At 43.0% G+C, this 20,875-nt stretch overlaps 1 protein-coding gene across 1 annotated transcript in view; it reads left to right on the top strand.

Annotated features, from left to right (window-relative positions):
• WLS (Wnt ligand secretion mediator) overlaps positions 1-19,193 on the top strand; it is a 38,631-nt gene extending 19,438 nt beyond the window's left edge. The window contains exons 3-12 of the mRNA XM_013945110.2: positions 6,342-6,466; positions 7,666-7,827; positions 8,982-9,118; positions 9,761-9,929; positions 10,117-10,214; positions 11,048-11,111; positions 12,058-12,201; positions 13,946-14,029; positions 15,595-15,748; positions 16,459-19,193. Coding sequence (XP_013800564.1) covers positions 6,342-6,466; positions 7,666-7,827; positions 8,982-9,118; positions 9,761-9,929; positions 10,117-10,214; positions 11,048-11,111; positions 12,058-12,201; positions 13,946-14,029; positions 15,595-15,748; positions 16,459-16,568 — 1,247 coding nt within the window. The 3' untranslated portion in view covers positions 16,569-19,193. The remainder of the gene's footprint in view (positions 1-6,341; positions 6,467-7,665; positions 7,828-8,981; positions 9,119-9,760; positions 9,930-10,116; positions 10,215-11,047; positions 11,112-12,057; positions 12,202-13,945; positions 14,030-15,594; positions 15,749-16,458) is intronic.
• Positions 19,194-20,875: the final 1,682 nt, after the last annotated feature.

Raw genomic sequence — 20,875 nt, 5'->3', positions numbered from 1 at the left:
TTATCTCTCATGGAAAGCTGCAATACATTCAGACATTTTCTCTGAAGAAAAGACAATTTTTGTGTCTAAGCTGTTTTTGTCCTTCATTGTGCATTCAGTTACTGAAAATAGATGCCTTCCAGAACAGGGAAAGAAGGTGGAAAGAGAAACTAGATGAAGTTGTCGTAAAACTTTCTGTACCTCGATAACAAAAGCTCCAGTAAAACTTTGCACAGTCCGCGAGGAAGATAACATCTGCAGGCAGGACCCTGCGCTCGCCTCGGTGCAGAATGTCTCATTCACACGGACTGCATGAAACAAATGCTCTGTAGGAACAACACTGGCCACTCTCCAGCAATAACACAGCTGTTGAAAGAGCTTAGTCACCAGGGCGATGGATGCAGCTCTGCGAGGGAATGTCTGTGTGCAGTAATCTGACATTTAGCTGGCTGGCAGCAGCCTTGGAAGTGAAGTAGAATTAGTTGGAGGAGCAGCGGCGATAATCTGGTTTCTGACCATAAGAAATCTCTTGTGTAGAGCTAGCACAAAAGGCTTCTTTAGAAACTTTAAGTGTTACTCTGTTACTGTGCAATTAGATCTTATTCCTGTCATTGAATTTGAGGAACACTGGGCCGTTCTAGGGAAGGGATAAAGGCCATTTAGCTCATCAAAGCCCATTCTCCAAAATAGCACCTGTCCTCAGAGTACTGTCCCTCATTTCATACAGTACATGCTTGGCTAAACTCTCGCTATTAATTGCAGTCTTCCTGTCTTTCATTCCTGTGTTTGCTGCTGCTTGGAACAAAGCAGCAATGTTGCTGTCCACAGGCAGTATTCCTGGTTTTGTAGGCTTTTAGGAATTGCTTATATTCGCTTTCTTTTACAGGTTGCATTAATCTGTTTGTTTTCATCCCTTTAGATACTTCAATTTCACTTCAAAAACTCATTCCTGCCTTGCCTTGGTTGTTAGTTGTTGGCACTGTTCATACACAGAACGCTTTGTAGAAGGGGGGACAGTGTGCTCTGGGACTGGAAGTTGTGGGGTTTGGGGATTTGTGTGTGTGCTGCCATGGGTCTAGGCCCTTTGCATTTGGCAAGCGTTAGTGTTTATAACAGGGAACATTAGTCCTTCTCTCCAAGCTGCTTCACAGTATAACCTTCTGCGTGCCAAGAACTAATTCATTTGTATTTGTTCGTAGTTAGAGCAGGGGACCTGGAGTCTGCTCGATCGCTGGCTGTCACAGACTCGCAGAAGTCCACAAAGTCGAATCTCTTGACCTTCATCCCAGAGTTTCACCTTGTAGAAGAATTTAAAAAAAAAAAAAAAAAAAAAAAAAAAAAGCTTAACATTGATTTGACATCTATAAATGTCCCTTACAAGTACAAAATGACAGTTGCACCATATTAGACGTTCAGTAACGATGCCTTCATTTATGGGATGGCAAAACAATGTGGACAGGTCTTTAAAGTTATTCATTCCGAAAAAGCATTTCTTCTCTTTTTATTTCTAGCAAATTTAAAATGTTAATAAGTGAGAATGACTTCAGTTTGCTGTTCAAAAGAAGTTGTGTACAATTGTATGGCTGAGCATTATATATTCCTGTTCAAATTTATACAAATTTGTCTCTGTGGTAGGTTTTGTAATTTTAGAGGGCTAGTAAAGTACAAAAACATAATCCTAATTTTTTTTTTCCTGTTTGCTTGCATAGACTTCTCTTCAGATAGCTGTATTAGTGTGCAGCTGGCACAGAGCCATCTTCCTAAACAGCTTCTCTATTTTTAGACTATTGTAATGTGAGTGAAGACATTGTGTGCTAATATCACACTTTAAAGTGAATCATGGAAAAGATCCTGGATACTGATTTTTTTTTTTTTGCATTTTTTTTTTTTTTTGCATTTCCAGGCTCCAAATTGCCTAGACTTTATTTACACTGCTGTATTGAACATCTCAGTAATTATGATCGAATGGCAAAAAGTTTTTCAGTGCCAGTGACTCTTTGTAAGATTCATCTTGATCATGCCTTGAGGAGGTGCTCTGCCCCAGCCTTTGAGAGAAGGTGTTTCCCAGCAAGGACCATTTCATCTTTTTAATACTGAATAAGATGGAGATTTCTGTCTACCTATTTCTACTTTTTGCTGTTGAGAAGTTCTGGAGAATCTTAATTACCATACATGGAGGAAGTGAATATTTACTTTCCCTGAGCTGAGTATAGGTATATAGCTCTTTCTGTTCCTTCCTTGCCTGTTTTCATACTCTTCTCCCTGCTGCCTCCCCCCTATCTGTTGTGGCTCAACCTTGAATATATAAAATACTCTGTCCTCTGCCATTGCTTTTCTGTATTTATCCTCTCTTTCTTTCCACAAAGAAAACTAGAAAGTTGTTTCCTTCTTCACTGTCTTTAGATGGTACCATCTACCTGAAGTCTTGTTAGGATTTGACTGCGGTAATAATTTCTGTTCCAAAAATACCATGCATTCCTCTGAAGGGGAAGTAGAGAAGATGATGCCAAGCAGAAAAAAGGCGGTGCTCTGCAGGACGGGAAAGGGCCCCGGACTTGGTTAGTGGCGTGCTCTGCACTCTGTTGCGTGGCTTTAGTTTTCTCATAGGCCGTGACTTTATACCCATAAGAAAATTGCTTTTGCATAGCTTGCGCTTATTTTGTTTTTTACATCCCATACTGTTGATCTTTATTCTTCTAAAGTGCCTGGTTCCCGAGGCATAACTCTGTTTCTTTCTGAAAAGAAGCTGGTAAAGTCTCTTCTCCCCCCGCCCCCCCCCCCCCCCCCAGCAAATACTGACTCAGTGGCCAGTCTCCAGCCTCCTGCTCCCTCCTTTCATCCCCTATCTTGATGGTAAATGACACTGTCTTAAAACACCTTTCCTTTTGCTGAACCAAGTATGGTGGAACGTCAGCTCTGCTCCCCTGCTGCCCTCCCTCTTCCCTGCAGGTATATGTGCATGCGCAGGCCCGTGGGTGCCAGGAGTATTCAAAGGACTTCGGGAGCAGTAATGCTGTGCCTGAAGAGCTCCCCCTCATTGTCTGTCCACTATATTATGTCTTAATATCATTAAGACATGTCATCTTAACATGTGCGAATAAGTCACCCATCTCCTGAAGATGTAGTTGTCTGCCAAATAGTATGTCATCGTCCTTGTTTGTTCCCCTCAAACACTGGGAACTGCTACCGAAAGAGGCACTGAGTGCCCTGGTGTAGGGGTATCAGTCTGCGGTGCTGAAATACTTATTCTTTTCTGTTTTCTGTTGGCAGGCTTGGGTCTCTGTAAAAAATTCTCTTCTAAGGGGAGATGGTATTCCAGTATAGGCATTAATGGAAATTCAGAGGGAGATTCTAATTTACACTTTCATTGGCTTGGAAAGGTACGCGAGTATGTCTTTTGCCTTATGGTTTTCATATGCAATTGCAGCAGCAACATTTGGAGTACAAAGATGAAATAATAAAAGCTGTTTCTGTTGGATTTAATCCCAAACATTCTAGCTGGTTTTACAGCTTCTGAAATAAAGTTTTTAGTTCCCTTTAATGGGGCCAAGTTTAACCTTATGTTCCCATTTATTCATTTTTGCTGGTCTTCTCCATAGTGGATCTGAGAGGTTTCCGTGAAACATGAATTTTCCATAACTAATGGCTGCTGCAGAAAAGAATTTGCTGTCAATCTGGATAGTATAGATCATATGTGTATACAAAAAAAAGCTCTGAAAAATCGTGTTGCATCCACATTAAAGCATAACAGAACCACCTCCAAACACTGTATAAATAGCAAGTCTAAACCGCAGAGACCATCCACACCCCTTCTCATCATTTTGGATGAGTGTGCCACCACATATTCCCAACAAAAATATAACTGAAAAAGATGACAAATATATGGGACACGTAGTGCTTCAAAGAGTCATGCTTACTTGTAGACATTAAACATTTTCCCTTCAGAATTATGAAGACCAGATTTTTTTTCGGAGTAATGAAGCACTGTGTGCCAAACTTCAAAATCATTAAGTGGGTCAGATACTGATTTTCTTTGCAGTCTATTCCCATGTGTAGAATTTTGCTGTGAAAGCAGGTAGCTGTTTTTCACACAAAGTTCACGGTAAAAAGCTACGGCCATTGACTATTTTGTAGGCATTCCACTTGGTCTGCTCCAGTAAACATGCTGAAAGTCCGAATATATATCTTTAGTGATATAGTACATATGGTGTCTTACTTTCTAATGATGCAGACTAGATGGAATTTGGGGACGGGGGGAGACGGGGGACGGGACTTACCACAGAGGAACTTCTGATGTACTGAGTTCACAAGCATGCCGCATCTTGCTTCTAGGGAGCTTCAAAGTATGAGCTATTTGCAATAACAGTACAGTATTTCAACACTGGCACAACAAATAGTGAATGGTTCAACAGTTTTTCAATGGCTACAACTACCTGGAGGAGTCTGAGTTATGAAAGCAGGCTAGGTTGTAGCATGCACATGTTTTTTTCGGAACGTTTTCCTCTTTGAGAGCCTTTCCTTGGACCGATGCCTGGTAAATAGGAGGATTTTGCATCTGGTAAAGCTGGTACAGACTTGTTTTAGGTTTTTAAACTGTTTGTGTTGCTGCTTGGCAGACTTGCACTGTAACTCTTTCAATTTTGTGGACTTGCTCAATTATGGTATCTAAATATGTCTGTTTTAACCCCATTTCCTTCTTACAGCAATGACCTCTTAGCAACATCCTAGAAGGAGTATGTTTGAAAGCGGTTACACCCCATATACTGCTCTGAAGGTGTCCAGGAAAGGACGGGCTGACTATTTGCACGTAACAGGAAGAGCACTGTCCTGAAGAACTGAAGCTGCTGATAGAAATGCTGGTATTTCGGGTCTGCCGCGTGACCTGTTGCATACCTCACCATCTGCAGTTTGGTAAAGAGTTGCTGGCCTATTGAGACATTTCAAACACAGGAATCCTACATTTTACTCCTCCTGATTATTAATTTGCCCCTCTGCTTTATTCTTCCTTGCCTGGAGAATAACAAACTGTTGAGACAAATCTTGTGTGGTCACCTTACCTAGGTGTATAAATGCTCCATGTGTGTTTACTTAAGTGCACATTGGTGCATCTGTAAAGATGGAAACAAGCCAGTGCTGCTCATGGGCTGTGTTTGTGGGGGGGATTATAAAATCCTTCTGACAAGCTTGTGTAGAATGACTTAAGTTAGATGTTGCCCATAGAAAACATCACGTGGAGACTGTTGTCTCTGAAATTGTAGGACTTTCCTTTTCCCAGCAAGACCAGCACAGCTAAGCTTGCTTATTTATTTATTTGCAAGGAACTCTGTAGTGTTTCTTATTACTCTGGGAAACCTGGCTTATCTAAGGATCCTCATTATGGATAATTCTGAAGTGATTTTACTTTCAGTGATGCATTTTAACTTTTTCCCAGCAGTGTTTCTCCATGCCCCACCACCCCCAAAAGATCTCTGTGAGCCTTTTTCTTTCACATAAAATCTCTCTTGTAAACTACATCTTCGTCAAATGTCTTTTTATTCAAGATGTTGGGCTTGTTTTAATGTTGTTTGATGGTGTTCAGTTGAACAGATGGTGTTCAGCTGAACAGGAACTGAACTTGTTTAGTTCTGCAGGACAGTGCTCTTCCTGTTAGGTGTGTGGATGGTGAACTTGGCCACCGGAAGAAATCTAAGGTTACATTGCTAGATGACTTTTGCTATCATGTTTAATGAACAAAAATTACCATTAGTTACATAGTTTCTCATTTATACAGTTCATCAAACCATGTACAGTTACATAGTTTATTTCTCTTTTTTTTTCCCCAGCTAAACAGAAAAATTCAATGTCAACTTAAAACATATTTTATGATACAATATAGTTACTTCCTGAAAAGGAAGGACCTATTGCATATCCATATCTTAACTGCAGAAGGTCTGAATAAAAGTTTGTCTTATTAGTCCCTCTGCCAACCTGTGGTGAAGAGTCTGCTGGATTACTTCTTGGTTTATTGTCTGTCTTAAAACTGAAACCTAGACAGTTGCAATGTGAACTATAGCTTCTAATGCTATATAAATAATGGTCTTCAACCACAACCATGACACAAGCTATAGGTCATAAGTTAGCAAGATACCAGGTTTTTATGACCAATAGAAATTAGGCTCTTACTCCTCTACTAGAGAGGAAATAAATGTTTTGAATAAAGGTAGTTTAACCTGTATTGTTTGGAATGCAAAGATTTCATTCTCACTGTAACTTTTGTGCCTCTTTCATAGGCCCTTTCAGCATTTAGAGGCTCTTCCACCTTTCCGGTGTTCTGTACAATTCCTGTCCTGCCTAACAAGCTTGATGTTTCCTTACTCTTGCAGAAGAAAACGCAGAAATTACACTGGATGTGTCGTTAGCGTATCGCGATGACATGTTTGATGATTGGGAAGAAATAGCACATGCAATAGAGCTCAGGAAGCTGAAGTGCACCTTTGGCTCACCAAAAGTAAGGTGTTCTGATAATGCTGGAAGTGGGAAGGTGTGGGAGCGCGGTGGGAGCTGTTCTCTTCTTTTTTTTGTGGTGGTTCCTAGAAGCTCTGACTGAATTGTTCAGCCAAAACTTTCAAACTTGTCAGCTTTCTTTTGGCTCAAAATCTTTGAAAACCTGATGAACTCCTTATGCAGTTGATTCTATTTTGTGATGTAAGGAAAAGGGCTGAAGTCAGAGGTGTGAATCAAGACTGTAAGGAAGAAGAGGCTGTGAGATCAATGCACAGGTCCAAGTGCAAACAGAATTGTCCTCTGCAGTTGTGGACAGGCCAGAACTCCAGCACTTTGAGATCTGCACATCCCAAACCATTCTAGAAAACTTGGACCTCTCCATCTTGTGCTTCTATGACAGCAAAACCTTGCTCTCTAGGAATGGCAAGGAAAATAACTCGTCAGGGACACTGCAACAGTCAAAGAACAAGGGGGAGGCAGGACCAGAGTTTCTTGAAATAGTTGCTTAATGCCTCAAGGTATAAAGCTTAGGAGCAAAGAGCACAACTAGCAGTGAGAACAGAATATCTTGTTCAAATAAATCGGTTTTTGTGCTGCGGACTGTAATTCCTGTGTTTGAATTCATCTGGTGTCTTCACCATGCCATGTTTTCAGCTCTGTGCCTTATTCTCCCATTTCACAGTCCCTTTCAGCAAACCACTTACACCTCCACTAACACTTGTACTCTTCCATGAAGCCATACATACACAGTAAATAGATGCAAGGTTCAGGGAGGAATATTGCTGGTAGAAAAGGACTTTAAAAACTCCAGACCAAAACACGTGTGTGAGGGGGTTGCATGCATGTTTTGGCTCAAGTTGTGTCTGCTGTGGGGGAAGTTTGGATCCCAAACTGGACTACCATTTTTTGAAAGGCTTTGGTGACTTTCAGTGTATTTAAGAACCTGAAACAGGAAACTGCTTGAGGTCAAATACTATTGATGCAATGACCCAAAACAATCAAAAGCTTGCGGAATAAGTCCCCACACTGCTGATGCATATCTCTAGACTTGCACAGCCTCTCCCCAGCCTTGGGAAAAGGTTGGGATTAGCAATAAAATCCCAGCTATGTTCAGAGCTGGGGTTTTACAGGAATGCACAATGAGGGATGTGCTCTTACATAAAAGAGCCTGACCACTATTGCCACTCTGTGCTCTTTCACTAGACCCTGGAGTCTGAAGGCCGTCACTATGACTGTGACTTCCTTCCATTCATGGAGATTGGAAGCGTGGCTCACAAGTACTACCTCATCAACATTCGTCTCCCTGTGAACGAGAGGAAAGGCATTAATGTGGGGATTGGGGAAATAAAGGATATTCGCCTCGTGGTAAGTGTCTGTATTGCCTCTGTCGGAGTTCCTTGCCTTGCTTTAGGGAATGACTGTACTCTGTGAGGTGCTGGAGTCAGCAGGTGCTTCCGGACTGGAACTGTCATTGCAGAGTAACTGGTGCCTATGGCGGCTCCTTTCTTGTTCTCCTCCTGTTTGATCCACAGTGAAGGTCCTACACTTCTTCACGGGTGTCTCCTGCCTGTAAATGTGCTGATCTGTGCTCTCCTGGGCTGACAGGAGAGGCAAGTGCTGTCTCTTGCCCAGGGGTTCTCCTCTTTGACTGGTCTCCTCTGAGCAGCCCTCCCTGGTTCCCTACCTGAGCCTTGAGCAGCGCTCCTCTCCTGAGCTCCCCAGTCACTAACTCCAGAGCTGGGCTCTTCCCATGTTTCTGCAGGCTCCCTTTCTTTCCTCCCCTCCTTGCAGTGGTCTGACTTGGGCACAGAGCTCTCCTGATTAAATCCTGCCTCTCATGGTAAAGAGCTAAGGAGCGTGGGAAGTGAGAGAAATGGAGTAATAGGGTTCGGAGGGCATCTAGCTCTGTCACAGAGTTGTCTGTCTCAAAGCAAGTGTTTGGAATGGCTGTCAGCTATCCCTCTTTCTGCGCTCCCTTGGGATTCAGTGATTGCGGGTGCTGTTGGCTAGAAAGCCTCCTACCACTGTCTCTTTCAGCAGAACTTGTCAGCCAGCTCGCTGTGGCGTTCGCAGATGGGGTGGGGAGGGCAGGTGTCTGGAGAAACACATTAATTTGGCTGATGCTCTTCCCAGCAGTGGTGGCTTAGCTTTGTGCGTGTCTTGTTACTTTTTGGGAACCGTTTTGTATGGTTTTTCCATGCTCTGTCGGAAGTGCCTCTCTCTCAAACCGCATTCTTCCTCATGACGAAAGCTGCGCATTTTGGCTTTAGTTTTAAGGACTTTTGAAGTCTGCTTGGATGGTCTGGGTGCTGAGTAGGCAGCTGCTCTTTCCTGTGTTGAACAAACAGTGTCTTTCAAAGAGCGGTTGCATCTACGTGTGCTTACATGTTAAATACTGCACTGTACTTGCCTCTCACGTCAGCACAGGAGAAAGAGCACAGAATGTAAGAATAAACACAAGTAAGAATAACAGTGTTAAAATGTGTACAGCTGTTGCAGTCAACCTCATTTTTCCTTAGGGTATCCATCAAAATGGAGGCTTTACAAAAGTGTGGTTTGCCATGAAAACTTTCCTCACCCCCAGCATTTTAATTATCATGGTCTGGTATTGGAGACGGATCACACTGATGACACGTGCTCCTGTCCTGCTGGAGAAGTGAGTAGGGGTGAGCGCTCTTGGGTAAGGTGACCCTGACGCAAGAGACCCAGTGCTGATCTCCCCAGACTCTGACCTAGGTGGCTGCTGCTCCAGTGCCTCTGATGGGGAGAAAGGAGTTGTCTCTCTTCTCCCTGTCCCCTCCCTTCACCCGGGCACCCTGGGAGCAGGAGAGCTCAATGACATCTCCTTTCTTTTCTTCCCCCTTAAACCTACAGGATTGGTAGCCACTCCCTCTATCCCTATGGGTGACTGGAGTTGCTAGGCTGTTCCAAGCCGAGTCACGTGGGTGGTCAGTCTGTGTTTGGTAGCTTTTGGGGCACATGCAAGAACCCCTAGCTGAGGTTCATGACAAAATCACAACCTCTATCGAGCCTCGCCAAGCAGAGACCCGTTCCCCCAGGGGGGGTGTGGGCCAGGCTGCTTCCTCCGGGGCTGCATTTGCCTGTGGTTGCTGCGAGGGCTTAGTCCCAAAGGGTTTGGTGGAAGCGAGGTGCTGCCCCCTGGCTCTGGAAACACCCCCACTGCCACCCATCCAGCACTGCCTGATTCCTTGGGTCACTGCTCTTGCACTTCTCTGGCTCTATCGCTCTGTATCCCTTCCTTGCAAGCTAGAACGAGACGGTATTTCTGCTTCTCCAGGGTCATCTTTGCTCTGGGAATTTCCATGACATTCATCAACATCCCAGTGGAGTGGTTTTCCATTGGATTTGACTGGACTTGGATGTTACTGTTTGGAGACATTCGACAAGGCATTTTCTATGCCATGCTCCTGTCGTTTTGGATCATCTTCTGCGGAGAGCACATGATGGTAGGTATGACACAGAATGGAAAGTGGTTTCCATCCCCACTTGCAGCACTACCTGGGCAACCTCCCTTTACTTGCTCTGTGTTGGAAACAGTGTTGTGGGGCTTCGTTCCAGATCAGATGATTACACGCTAACTTGCTGTTTTTGGTTTCTCCTGCTCTCCTCCTCACCTCTTGACCCTCTGATTAGGATCAGAATGAACGGAATCATCTCTCTGGGTACTGGAAGCAGGTTGGACCCATAGCTGTTGGCTCCTTCTGCCTCTTCATCTTTGACATGTGTGAGAGGTAGGTGAAGCCCTGCCTTTTGCTGCTCCGACACGAGAGGCGAGCCTTTCCTTAGCAGCGTGCAGAGGAGGCTCGGGGGGGGCCGCCTTCCGCAACAGGGAGCAGAAGTACTGCCGCGCTGGAGGCTCAGCATCTGAACCCAGGCGAGCGCTTGTGGGCCTTGCTGCATGCACTGTGGCACGTGGGGAGGAGAAGGGCAGAGCCTTTATACCACCCCCCCCCCCCCGGGGATCTCCTGGCCCCTGTCTGTTTTTGAGGACACAGTTTCAAGGTGCCACAGTGAGTGAGGGAGTAAATGGTTTAACTTGTGCGGCTGGGTGTGCAAACGCGTCTCATGTGCCGCAGTACATTTCTTGTTCCTTCTCCCCAGTGGAAGGATGTGCACAGAGATGTGACAAGTCCTTGCTCTTTCCTCTGCGGGTCTTTCTGAGGGTCAGTGAGAAGTGCTTGATGAACATGGGTATATTTTTGCAGCACTGGAAAGGGCCAAGTCAACTGAAGAGACCAAGGTGATCATGCACACAGGCACAAACATGCAGACGCACACAGATGTGTGTCTCTGCTGACAGCTGTTGCCCTACCAATTAGGGGCAGTCTTTCCCCATGACGAGAAAACAGAGTCCTAATGAACGCTCTGCAGTATTCTGGCGTGTCAGAGCAGCGTATCCTGTCCCCTAGGGTCTAAAAGAAATGCTTCCCACCTTGTCTTCTCCTCAGCCCAGAAGGGGAAAGCAGTGTTGGCCGGCTCTTTCCAGGCTGTAGAGTAGAAGTGTGCTTCTCTCTGAGCCTTTGGGCATTCTGTGACAGCACCGTGTTTTCTCTCACCTTGCCAGGGGAGTGCAACTGAAAAATCCCTTCTACAGTATCTGGACCACTGAAGTCGGCACGGAGCTGGCTGTATCCTTCTGCTGGGCTTGGGGAAGGGCCCTTGCTGCTGGGGAGGGAAATGCATATTCCATACTCCTGCCAGATACCTGCTGGAGGTGGGGAAACCCTCTTCCTTGTGGTAGACCAGGGCTGTCAGGTAGGGCTCGGGGGTTGTGGAAGGTGCTGGCGTGGTTTTGAAGAAGCAGTCCCAGCTGGGTACCTCTGGGGACTGGGGATGCGCTTGGAGAGAAGTAACTGGAAAATGGAAGCGCTGCCTCAAGCTGTCTGCAATCTGGGGAGAAGCACAGGAGGGTTTAGGTCCCAGGAGTTACCACAGCAATTCCAGAGCAAGTGTTGTTCCAGCAGCACCCGCTCTGCTTTCCCCCTCGTGGCCTGAGCTGCCACGGTGTTTTCTCCGGGGCCGTTCATTTTGCTGCTGTTACTCAGGTGCATGTTGCTGAAGCGTTTCTACGAATTGCTCTTTTGAGCTGCCTGGTCCTGTTGGAAGCGCTTCCGCTGCCATTAATTTTTATTACTGGGCTGAGATAAGCTAACGCGATTAGTTCCCCTTCCACTGCATCCCAGCCCTCTCGCAGGAGCCTCCAAAGGTCGCACGCTGGTTGCCGACTGCTTTGCAACATCTCTGCTGAGCCCTTGTCTCCTCCTGCCATCGGAGCAGAATGGCAATTCCAGCTCAGCCTTTCTAGCTGGCAGGCATTTCAATATTTTATCCCTCATTAATGCCCCGTCGAGTGCTTGGGGGAACATCAGAGCATCAGCGCCGAGACTGAACTGGGGAGGGCTCTCAAGCACGCTCCCTCGCTCACATGGGAGCTGCGGTCCATCTTTAATGACTGCTGCACTCAAAAAGTTTAATTATGATCTTCGTGATATTATTAATATATGAATCGCCTGAATAATAATTTATATTATTTCTATTTCGTTTATACTGTTTCTTTTAACTTGTTCTATTCAGATGGCCTTTATTATAGTTGCAGGCATTTGCTTGTGTCTGTATTTTCTGTTCCTGTGTTTTATGGTGTTTCAAGTGTTCAGAAACATCAGTGGAAAACAGTCAAGCCTCCCAGCAATGAGCAAGGCTCGCCGTCTTCATTATGAGGTAGTAACTCGTTATTGCTTAGGCTCTTTATTTTTAAAATGCATTTTCAGCTTTATTTTGATTTTTCAAGAGCATACTGAAAACTTTTCTATCAATATTTTCCTGAACCTGGAAAATCTGATTTTTATTGGCTTTCTTATGTTGCTCAGATCTCCCTAATTGCCTTTGTGTTCCTTTAGACTGTTATTAATGATGGTTTTTTCTTTATTTGGATCTTTAGCCCTGATGTAATGTTTTGATCTCTCAGGAGGGTATGTAAGCTAGCTCTCATTTTTATGAGTAATTGTGATCTCCCAGTTTACTGTCTTTTCCCTCAGAACAGTGTTTGAGGATAGAGGATAACTCCCCAAATTACAATTTAAGCTACTATGGGGAGAAAGCACATCAGGTCTCTGTGTCCCACTTTCTCCTTCTGCAATATCAGCGATTGTGTTTAATGGAAAGTATTACTAAGACCTTCCTGTTTTTCCATGGCACAAATTCACAGATTTATGGGGTTATTTTTCCTAGACAAACTACAGGAGGGAAACTGTCAGAATAGGGTTAAAAACCAATGTGTTCAGCTAATTATCCCCTTTTTAGCCTGTGTTTTTGTATGTTGCTTCTGTCCTAGCTGTCTTTAACTGCTGCAAAACAAGAGGAGCTCACTTTAAGTGCTAAAACTGAGAGAGAGAGCCTGTTGTTTTCATGGGTGTGTAAATATTTATCACCAATATTGTTCTGTTTAATAGTGATTGCTTCCGATTTGAACAGATCGGTTATCGCTCATCAGGAATGCACATAATTCCTTCCAAAGAAAAAATAGGATCTGAAACAATCTGGACAAGATATTTAGCATTTTTTTCCCCATCTTTCCCTTTAACGAGAGGCGCAAGACTTTTAGCTTGTATTGTACTTTTGTTGTAGCAGCGCTCCAAATACAAACATCTAGCAGGGCTGAATCTTATCTGGAAGAGTTCAATTAATAGCTATTTGTTGTCATGTTATGGCCTAATAGTTATGCACACGCTGACATTTCCATCAAAATTCCAGAAACAATTAAAAAGAAATAAAAGAAAAAAGAAAACAAATCCAAAACCTTTTTTTTTTGTTAGTAAAATTTTAAAGGTAGTAAAAGCAAATAACATGCATGGTAGGATTCCAGAAAATGTGATCCTGAGCCATAAATTGTTTGTCTTATAATCTACATTCTTTTGCAAATACACAGACTAATTTTTGACAAGCATTTAGAATTGCTGTAATTTCTTGCCAGATATTCTTTGGGGGTGAGGATTAGTCGTCTTGTGCAAACCCAGTATCATCACTCTAGAAACCCAGAGGTGCCTTGCTAAAATGTAAAGTCTCTCCACAGATGTTATTCCAGACCAAAGGCATGTCTGTTTGCTTAAGAAAAGCTGTGAGCTATCAGATTTGCTGTTCAGTTAGTGAAACCTCTAGTTTGGACTGACGTGCCTCCTCTTTCTCATTAACTCATAGTAAATCAGTCACAAAAGCGAGTGTAATGGAAAGCAAGCGCTGTCCAGACATGCCCGCCCTGCTCGGTGTATTGGGGAGGAATGCAGACGTGTGTGGGGAATGGAGAATATTGGCTGGCAGGAGCACAGCACAAAGGAGTGGGCGGAAGTTGTTTTGGTTTGGGGTTTCGTGGGTTGGACTTTTTTTTAAACTTGTCTTTTACATGCTAAAAACAAAAATGGGTTTTTGTGGATTCTGTTAATGTGACCAGTGACATTTCTCTAAACAGGGGCTGATTTTTAGGTTCAAGTTCTTGATGCTCATTACTCTGGCTTGTGCAGCAATGACAGTCATCTTCTTTATAGTGAGTCAGGTGAGTGTGCTGAAATTCAGCTCATTTGAGAATGTCAGCCTCAAATTCTCCAGCTGCTAACAATGTCAGCTACTTATAGTTTAGAGAGAAAAGGTCTGCATGCACGTTGTAGGTAGATTTGCTTTTTAAGAACTTGTTTTCATTTATTTAAAACACTGCCATAAAATCATTTAGGCTGAAACTTTCACTAAGGCTTCTGGCTCATAGTAACGTTTAGGCCTATGTTTTTTGTAATATCAGCCAAAATAGTTCAGTCACTTCTAAGAACCCAGCAAGAGGAAAAATATTCTGTTCATGTTAAAAGGATCCTGTGGCTTTTTATACCCACAAAGAAACATAATAAATACCAGAATTAAGGATTTCCTGTTTTTTGACTTAGTGACCCTGTTGTTTCTAACAGCATATATACCTATTTATTCTGAGCTAGAACGTGGACTTTCTGTATGAATGAGCTTTCTGTGCAAACAGCCTACTGTTAAAATTGCATTTGTCTCAAAGATGGCATTTATGGTTGTTACTAAGCACAAGCTGCTTGCAGCTTCAGAAGAACAGTGGATACAGTCTTACGAATGATCTTCTTACTATGTACTCTATAGAATTACATGTTCAGGAGTATTTTCTCACTCTCTGCATTGTTTATGCTTTGAGGTATGTGATGGGTCCTGATGGAAAATATACCAGCAGAAGATTTAGGTCTAAAAATCTGTTAGACTGAAGCAAGGGTTTGAGAAATGCCACTTTGCAATTCAGTGCATCATTGAGTATTAATGACCATAACCGTCACTGTTCATGGGCATAACGCAAACTATCTTGTCCAGCTCCTCTTTCCAGGCTAGTCTGGATTTCTGTAAAGGCAAGGTTTGTACTATTGTGGCTTCTCTTTGGAGCAGAACTTTCAGTTGTTTTCAAAGGGAAACTCCCCTTATCAGGAAAAGGCATGCTGTCACCTTGTGTCTGTTTCTTTAATGAAAAGCCAACGTTGCAGCGTGAACAGTCTGTATATCTTCAAGTAATATTAATATTGATGATAGTCACGGTTTATGAAAATATCTCTGTATGTCTAAGGCATGCTGTCAGCCTAGGTCTCTGTCATAAGACAGAAGCAGCAAGAAGGCATTCAGCACATTAGCTTTTCGCATTATTCATGCTGTTTTTCCTTGTATAAAAGGTCTATTTATAGAAGTCTAATGTTTTCAGATGTAACTAGTTGTCTCCTAGGTACTGTTCTTTATGTGACAATCTTTGCTGAACACCTCAGTTATGGCAATGATATATCACAGAATGTGAGAGATTTTGTCGCATTTAAGAATGATAAAGAAACTGTCTGATCTGCTCCTTTCGTAAGTCCCATTTTTTCCTGCAGATGGAGGCTAACAAAGAGAATTCTAGGCTAATGTCTGTGTTACTGAATCTATTACACATCCATTTACTTGATCCTGTTGAATTGTTATTTTCTTATTAATTTACCCCAAGCTACTGCAGTAGAGCTCATTTCTGTATTTTGCGAGCTGTTGTGAATTCAGTCTTGCTGACATGTCAGTGTGTGTCTGGTGTCTCACGGACAGGTGACCGAAGGCCACTGGAAGTGGGGGGACATAACAATACAAGTGAACAGCGCCTTCTTCACAGGCATCTATGGGATGTGGAACCTGTACGTCTTTGCACTTATGTTCCTGTATGCTCCATCACACAAGAATTATGGTGAAGATCAGTCAAACGGTAAGTGGCGCTAAATGATCTGCACATGAAAGCTATCATGGGAAGAAAGGGATATCAAGCGGGCGATACTTGTGTGCTTTTTTTGCTGAAATGAAAATTTATCATCCTGAAATGTTGTTCAAATGATAGTTTGTTTTTCAAAACACTTTTATTCTTGCAGACATTTTATTTGATGACTACACCAGAAAAGTCTGAGTACTTAGTCAATGCTTTCTAAAAACATTCTAGCTGTTCTTCTTTTTTAATATTAATTTTAAATCATACAAAGCACTTTGTATTGTGGGTCAGCTCGTTAATAGATGGTTTCTCGGGATTATCGCTGAAAAGATTTCATTTTCTTTTTCTTTTTTTTATTTTTCTTTTTATTTTTTATAATCACCAAGAAACTGAAAGAAATCAAGGGTGTTTTGTCCAACTGTAATTCTGTTGGTCAAACGGAGGAATGGGGAAAGGAGAAAATAGAAGTCTGGGCAAGTGGGGAATGGCAATACTGTTGGTTGCCTTTCAGTAGTCTTCAGTAGCATAGAAATCTTCTTCTTCAAATATGCTTGTATTTAGCTTATAAATAAAAGGATTAACAGAGATGTTACTTACTCCTTAGTTCACATTATTGCTCCTGAAAGTCAGTAGTGAATAAAATACATCCTTTGCTTTCTCCCTGCCAATGTTTTATTGTGAGCCCAGCCTAACAGAATAACTTTGTTCCTCAGGTGACCTGGGCGTAAACAGTGGCGAGGAGCTCCAGCTCACCACCACGATCACCCATGTGGATGGGCCAACAGAGGTTTATAAGCTGGCTCGCAAGGAAGCCCAGGAGTAACACTGAGAACATCTCAACTGAGACACAGAATGAAGTGGAGTACACAGGACGACACAGCATCCTCCTCGAGGAGATGTGTCTGAAGTAACTTGCTTTATGAATGCCCAGTATCTAGTGTATTTTCACAGAGCAGTGACACCAAGCAGAACATTTGTAAACTCTTTAATACGGTGTAGTTATTTCTGGGGGGAGGGATGCGTATATTGTGTTACACTCAAGCACATAAAGATCTGCTAGAAAAGCATTAAGGTTGCAAAGTCGCACATTCAGAAGTTAGGAAGTGGCAGACCTGACGTTGGGTAATTTTTACTTGGCTACCTTGTGCCTGTGCATACAGTGCAAACAGTGAATGGAGCTCAGGCAATGAGCAGCTATTCAGTACTTTGAGGTTTTTTTGTACGTGTAGCTCCTTAAGGTGTTGGGCTTGGGGGATGGACTAAAGCCTCACTTCAGAAACATTTAATTCCATCATCTATAACCATATTGACCCCAATTTGTGGTCTTTAGTACAGCCCTTTAACTCCACAGCAAACCTCTTATCACTTGAGTGAAGCATAACGGGGGAAGGGAGTAGATTGTTTGTAATATATAAGATTCAAGTACTAGAAGAAACAACATGCTTTTTCAGTAGGTTTTACTGCTGTTTGTTGAATATAGGGGAATGTAAAAACTTGATGCCTGAGTTCAGTTTCAGGAGAAATGTGTGCTCTAGAGCTCCTGTCCTGAATTCCTAGAGTTACGGTTCTTACAGCCAGCTCCTACCTATTTCTCAGCCTCTTTGGCTCTACTCCCTCTTGTTGTCTTCCTCCATCTTACCTACTTGTTATGGCTCCTTCATTTTTATGCTGCTTATGTGCCGTGAGGAAGAACAGAAAGAGCACGGGGAAGGGTCTGTTCTCAGTTTCCATGCCTGTAAGTTGGGCAAAGGATCTGCTGGAGAATCCTGCTTGTCCTTGCATTGCCAGGATGGAGCATACTTGGTAGAGATGGATTTTTCTGACAATTAACAGACTTGAAAAAATCCACTTGTCACGTACTAGCATGGTTATTTGCTTTTCAGAGGAAGAGCAGTAGTAGAAGATGAGATCACCCCCCTTCCATGAATAGGTGGAACTGACTCTTGTGAGATGACTAGCGGTGGAGGAGAATGGGCACTAATATGGGATGGAGGCTTAAACTGGACTATGCTGGGGACAAGTTAAAAGAGAGCTTTTGATGGCTTGGGCTCGGACCAAAGGGCCCATCCTGCTCAGGACATATGTTCTTCCAGGACCTGGAGGAGAGCCTAAGAATCCAGAGGGCCTCATTACCTGATACTAGTCCATGTCTGTGTTTCTTGCTAGTTATGTGTATCTCAACCTCCCTAGCCCAGTTTTCCCCCTAGAAGATAAGAATCTGCTTCCATCAGTTGCAGAGGTGTCCAAGACTCTCAAGAGAACTGCAGCTTCCAAAGCTGCTGACAGTTCTCACAGATGCCACTAGAAATACTGTCCTAAAAAAGGTGACATGTTGTCCTTGGATTCTTAAGACCTCTGAAATTACACATAAACTGTCTAGAATATTAAGGCTGCAAATTAATATGACCTGTGTAGCCTTAGTTCATCTCTAGCCAACGTATGCATTAAGACATACAATTAAAGATTGTTGCATACTATTTTTACAATAAATTCTGTTTTGTATGTGTGTGTTGGGCTCTGGGCAGGAGTTGAGGCTGTGAAGCTAGGAATCCTCTCCCTACCAGTGTCTCATTCAAGACACATTGGGTCAAACTTGAGGATTGTTGAATGCAACACTCCAGATGAAGTCATTCATATGCTGCTATGTTTGAACATATGAAATCACTGTAGCACAAAAAAGTGCTAAATACTACTTAAAAAAAAAAAAAGTAGCTTTGGATGATTTTGAATACTTGAACTGGAACAGTAAACGTTTTTGGTAACTATCTTTTTGTAAAGTGGGATGATAATGCCCCTGTACTCAAAGGATATCTTATTAAAAAAGAGGAAAAAAAAGAGGAGGGGGATACTTACTGTATGTGGAATAAGTTATAGGACCATACTTTCAACAGTGATGGCAAAATGTAATTTGCTAGCAATTTGCATAAGGAAGCAAGTGCTGGAAGAAAAAATGTGTACTGCAGTAGTTCTTCAACTAGGAGGTGAATTAAATTAATGCACACAACCATAATTCCAGCATTTTCCTGGCTGAGTGCTCGACTTTGCAACTTTAACATTCTTTTTACATTGGGTTATTATGTAATATTTATGTTGTTGGAATAGATGTGTCCATGATTTCTTTTACAGCTTAGTATAGCATTGCATTTTGTAAAGGCTCTTTACAAATGGGGCATTGCAGCTTTAAAACCAAATTTTGTGTCAAACACTAATGGTTTGTTGGGGGGGGGCACATATGTGTGTGTGTACATATATATATTATATAAATATATATATATACTTTTTTATTTCTTAATTCCTAAGCCCTTCTCATATGTCTCAGAAGTAGTCCATGGGTCTTACTAAAATATATCCTTTTTTTGTTTAGGTTGTGTTCACTTTTTACAGAATGCTTTAAGCAACCTGGAAAACATGTAGATTTGTTAATTTAAATAAAATAAACAGTATTGTGGTTTTGTTGTTGGCCTGGTTCACTGAGTGAGAAGAAAGCATAGTTTTTCTGGCTGTGATCTTGTTTACTTGTATTTAGTCTTATACTTGAGGCAAGAGACAACTGGCTGTTAGTAATTCCCTCTCATGTAACTTGTTGCTGGGGAAAATGATTGACTAACTTAGTTCAGTTCCGTTGCATCTCTTTAAATGCTTTGAGGTGCAGAAAAACAGTCCTTTAATGACCAATGCCTTTTGTCTTTTAAAACTTTGCTTTAGGACTAATCATTAGCAGAGTAATTTCTGCCTTGTTTATGGAGAGTCTGTTCCCGCTGAAGTGAATGGACATGGAAGCAGGGCTGCTTCCTGTATCGCAGCTGGTGTCCTTCTGTCAAGGCTTGACTCAGCCAGCCCTACATTTCAGGCTGACTTCCCACACTAATTTAGACATGCATGTTTGTACAAGACGCTGAGGGAAACAGAGTGAAATCTCGTGAAAAATCTTGAAGTGAGATAATCATCCTTCTCTTGGACCTACCAGCTCTGTCGCAGGATAGCACTGTCAAGAAGCAGCGAGTTAGGGCAAAACCAATTTGCAGCTCATCAGACAGTGATCAGGTCAGATGCTAGCAGGTAAGTTCAACCTCACGTGAATATGGGATCTTCAGCGCCTCTTCTTGTTCTGCCCCCACTAGACACTACCGCTCTCCTGTTCCATGGTGGCAGAGCTCGAAAGGACACAGGGACCGTGAGTCTTCCCCTCCACTTGTGTGTGAAAGCCCCTGTTTTGGCTTTCCCAGCTGACGACCACGAGTTCCCGCAGCAGCTGTGAGGCACAGATCAGTCTTCCCACCCTGACTGGAAGCAGAGCGCTCTCCTTTGCCTGGGCTTTCCCCGCAGCGCAGCCTCCCCTCTTGGAGAGAGATCCCAGGGCCTGCCCGTGCCAGGAGGGAAGAGCCGGCAGCGCGGCTCCAGCGCAGAAAGCTGCCGGGGTGGGATGGAGCGGGAACCTGCAGCAACAAGGCCCATTTTCCTGTGTCACCTAGGGTATGAGATTTGAGCATTGTGCACACATGCTGCAAGAAGCCTGTAAAGCAAGTGAGGCTCCGGATCTTTCCAAATATACCCCAACGATGTTTTTAAAGCCAACGTAATACAGCGGAGTTATCTGGGCTCAGGCAGTGTGGTGCAACTGCTAGGTTTTTCATCAGGTTTTGTACGTTGGACTTGCCTGTCCAGGCTGTCTGGCCCTTGAATTTGTCACAGCTATGCTGTGGACTTCATAAGTTGCAATTTTATGGCTCTTTTGAATGCTCCTATTACTCTACAATGACTCCAGGATTTTGGTAGCCTCGTTTGGTAACATGTTAGAAGGCACTGCCTTCCGAGTCCTGCAGTCCACTCTCCTGTTTATTTGGATCTTGGGTGTTTTAACAGAGCAGGAAAAAATCCAGCTCATTTCTGCAAATTCTGTTAGGGCAGACATTTAAAACCAAACTGACGGCTTTTGGTGGCTGAGACCTCCGCTATGCTCAAATCTCCTTAACAGGTACTTTATTAATACAAATAGGACTGCCTATTTCTGGTAGCCAACAAACTCTGTCTTCAATATAACCTCTGAACAACAGAAAGAGATGCTGTACTGACAAAGAATTATGTGTTTTTCTGTCTATTATTCAGGAAAAAATGTTTCCCAGTACTTGT

Source organism: Apteryx mantelli, chromosome 8 (genome assembly GCF_036417845.1).
Source record: "Apteryx mantelli isolate bAptMan1 chromosome 8, bAptMan1.hap1, whole genome shotgun sequence".
Classification (NCBI taxonomy): domain Eukaryota; kingdom Metazoa; phylum Chordata; class Aves; order Apterygiformes; family Apterygidae; genus Apteryx; species Apteryx mantelli.
Note: the sequence above shows the minus strand (reverse complement) of the source record. Positions and strands in the feature narration are given on the sequence as shown.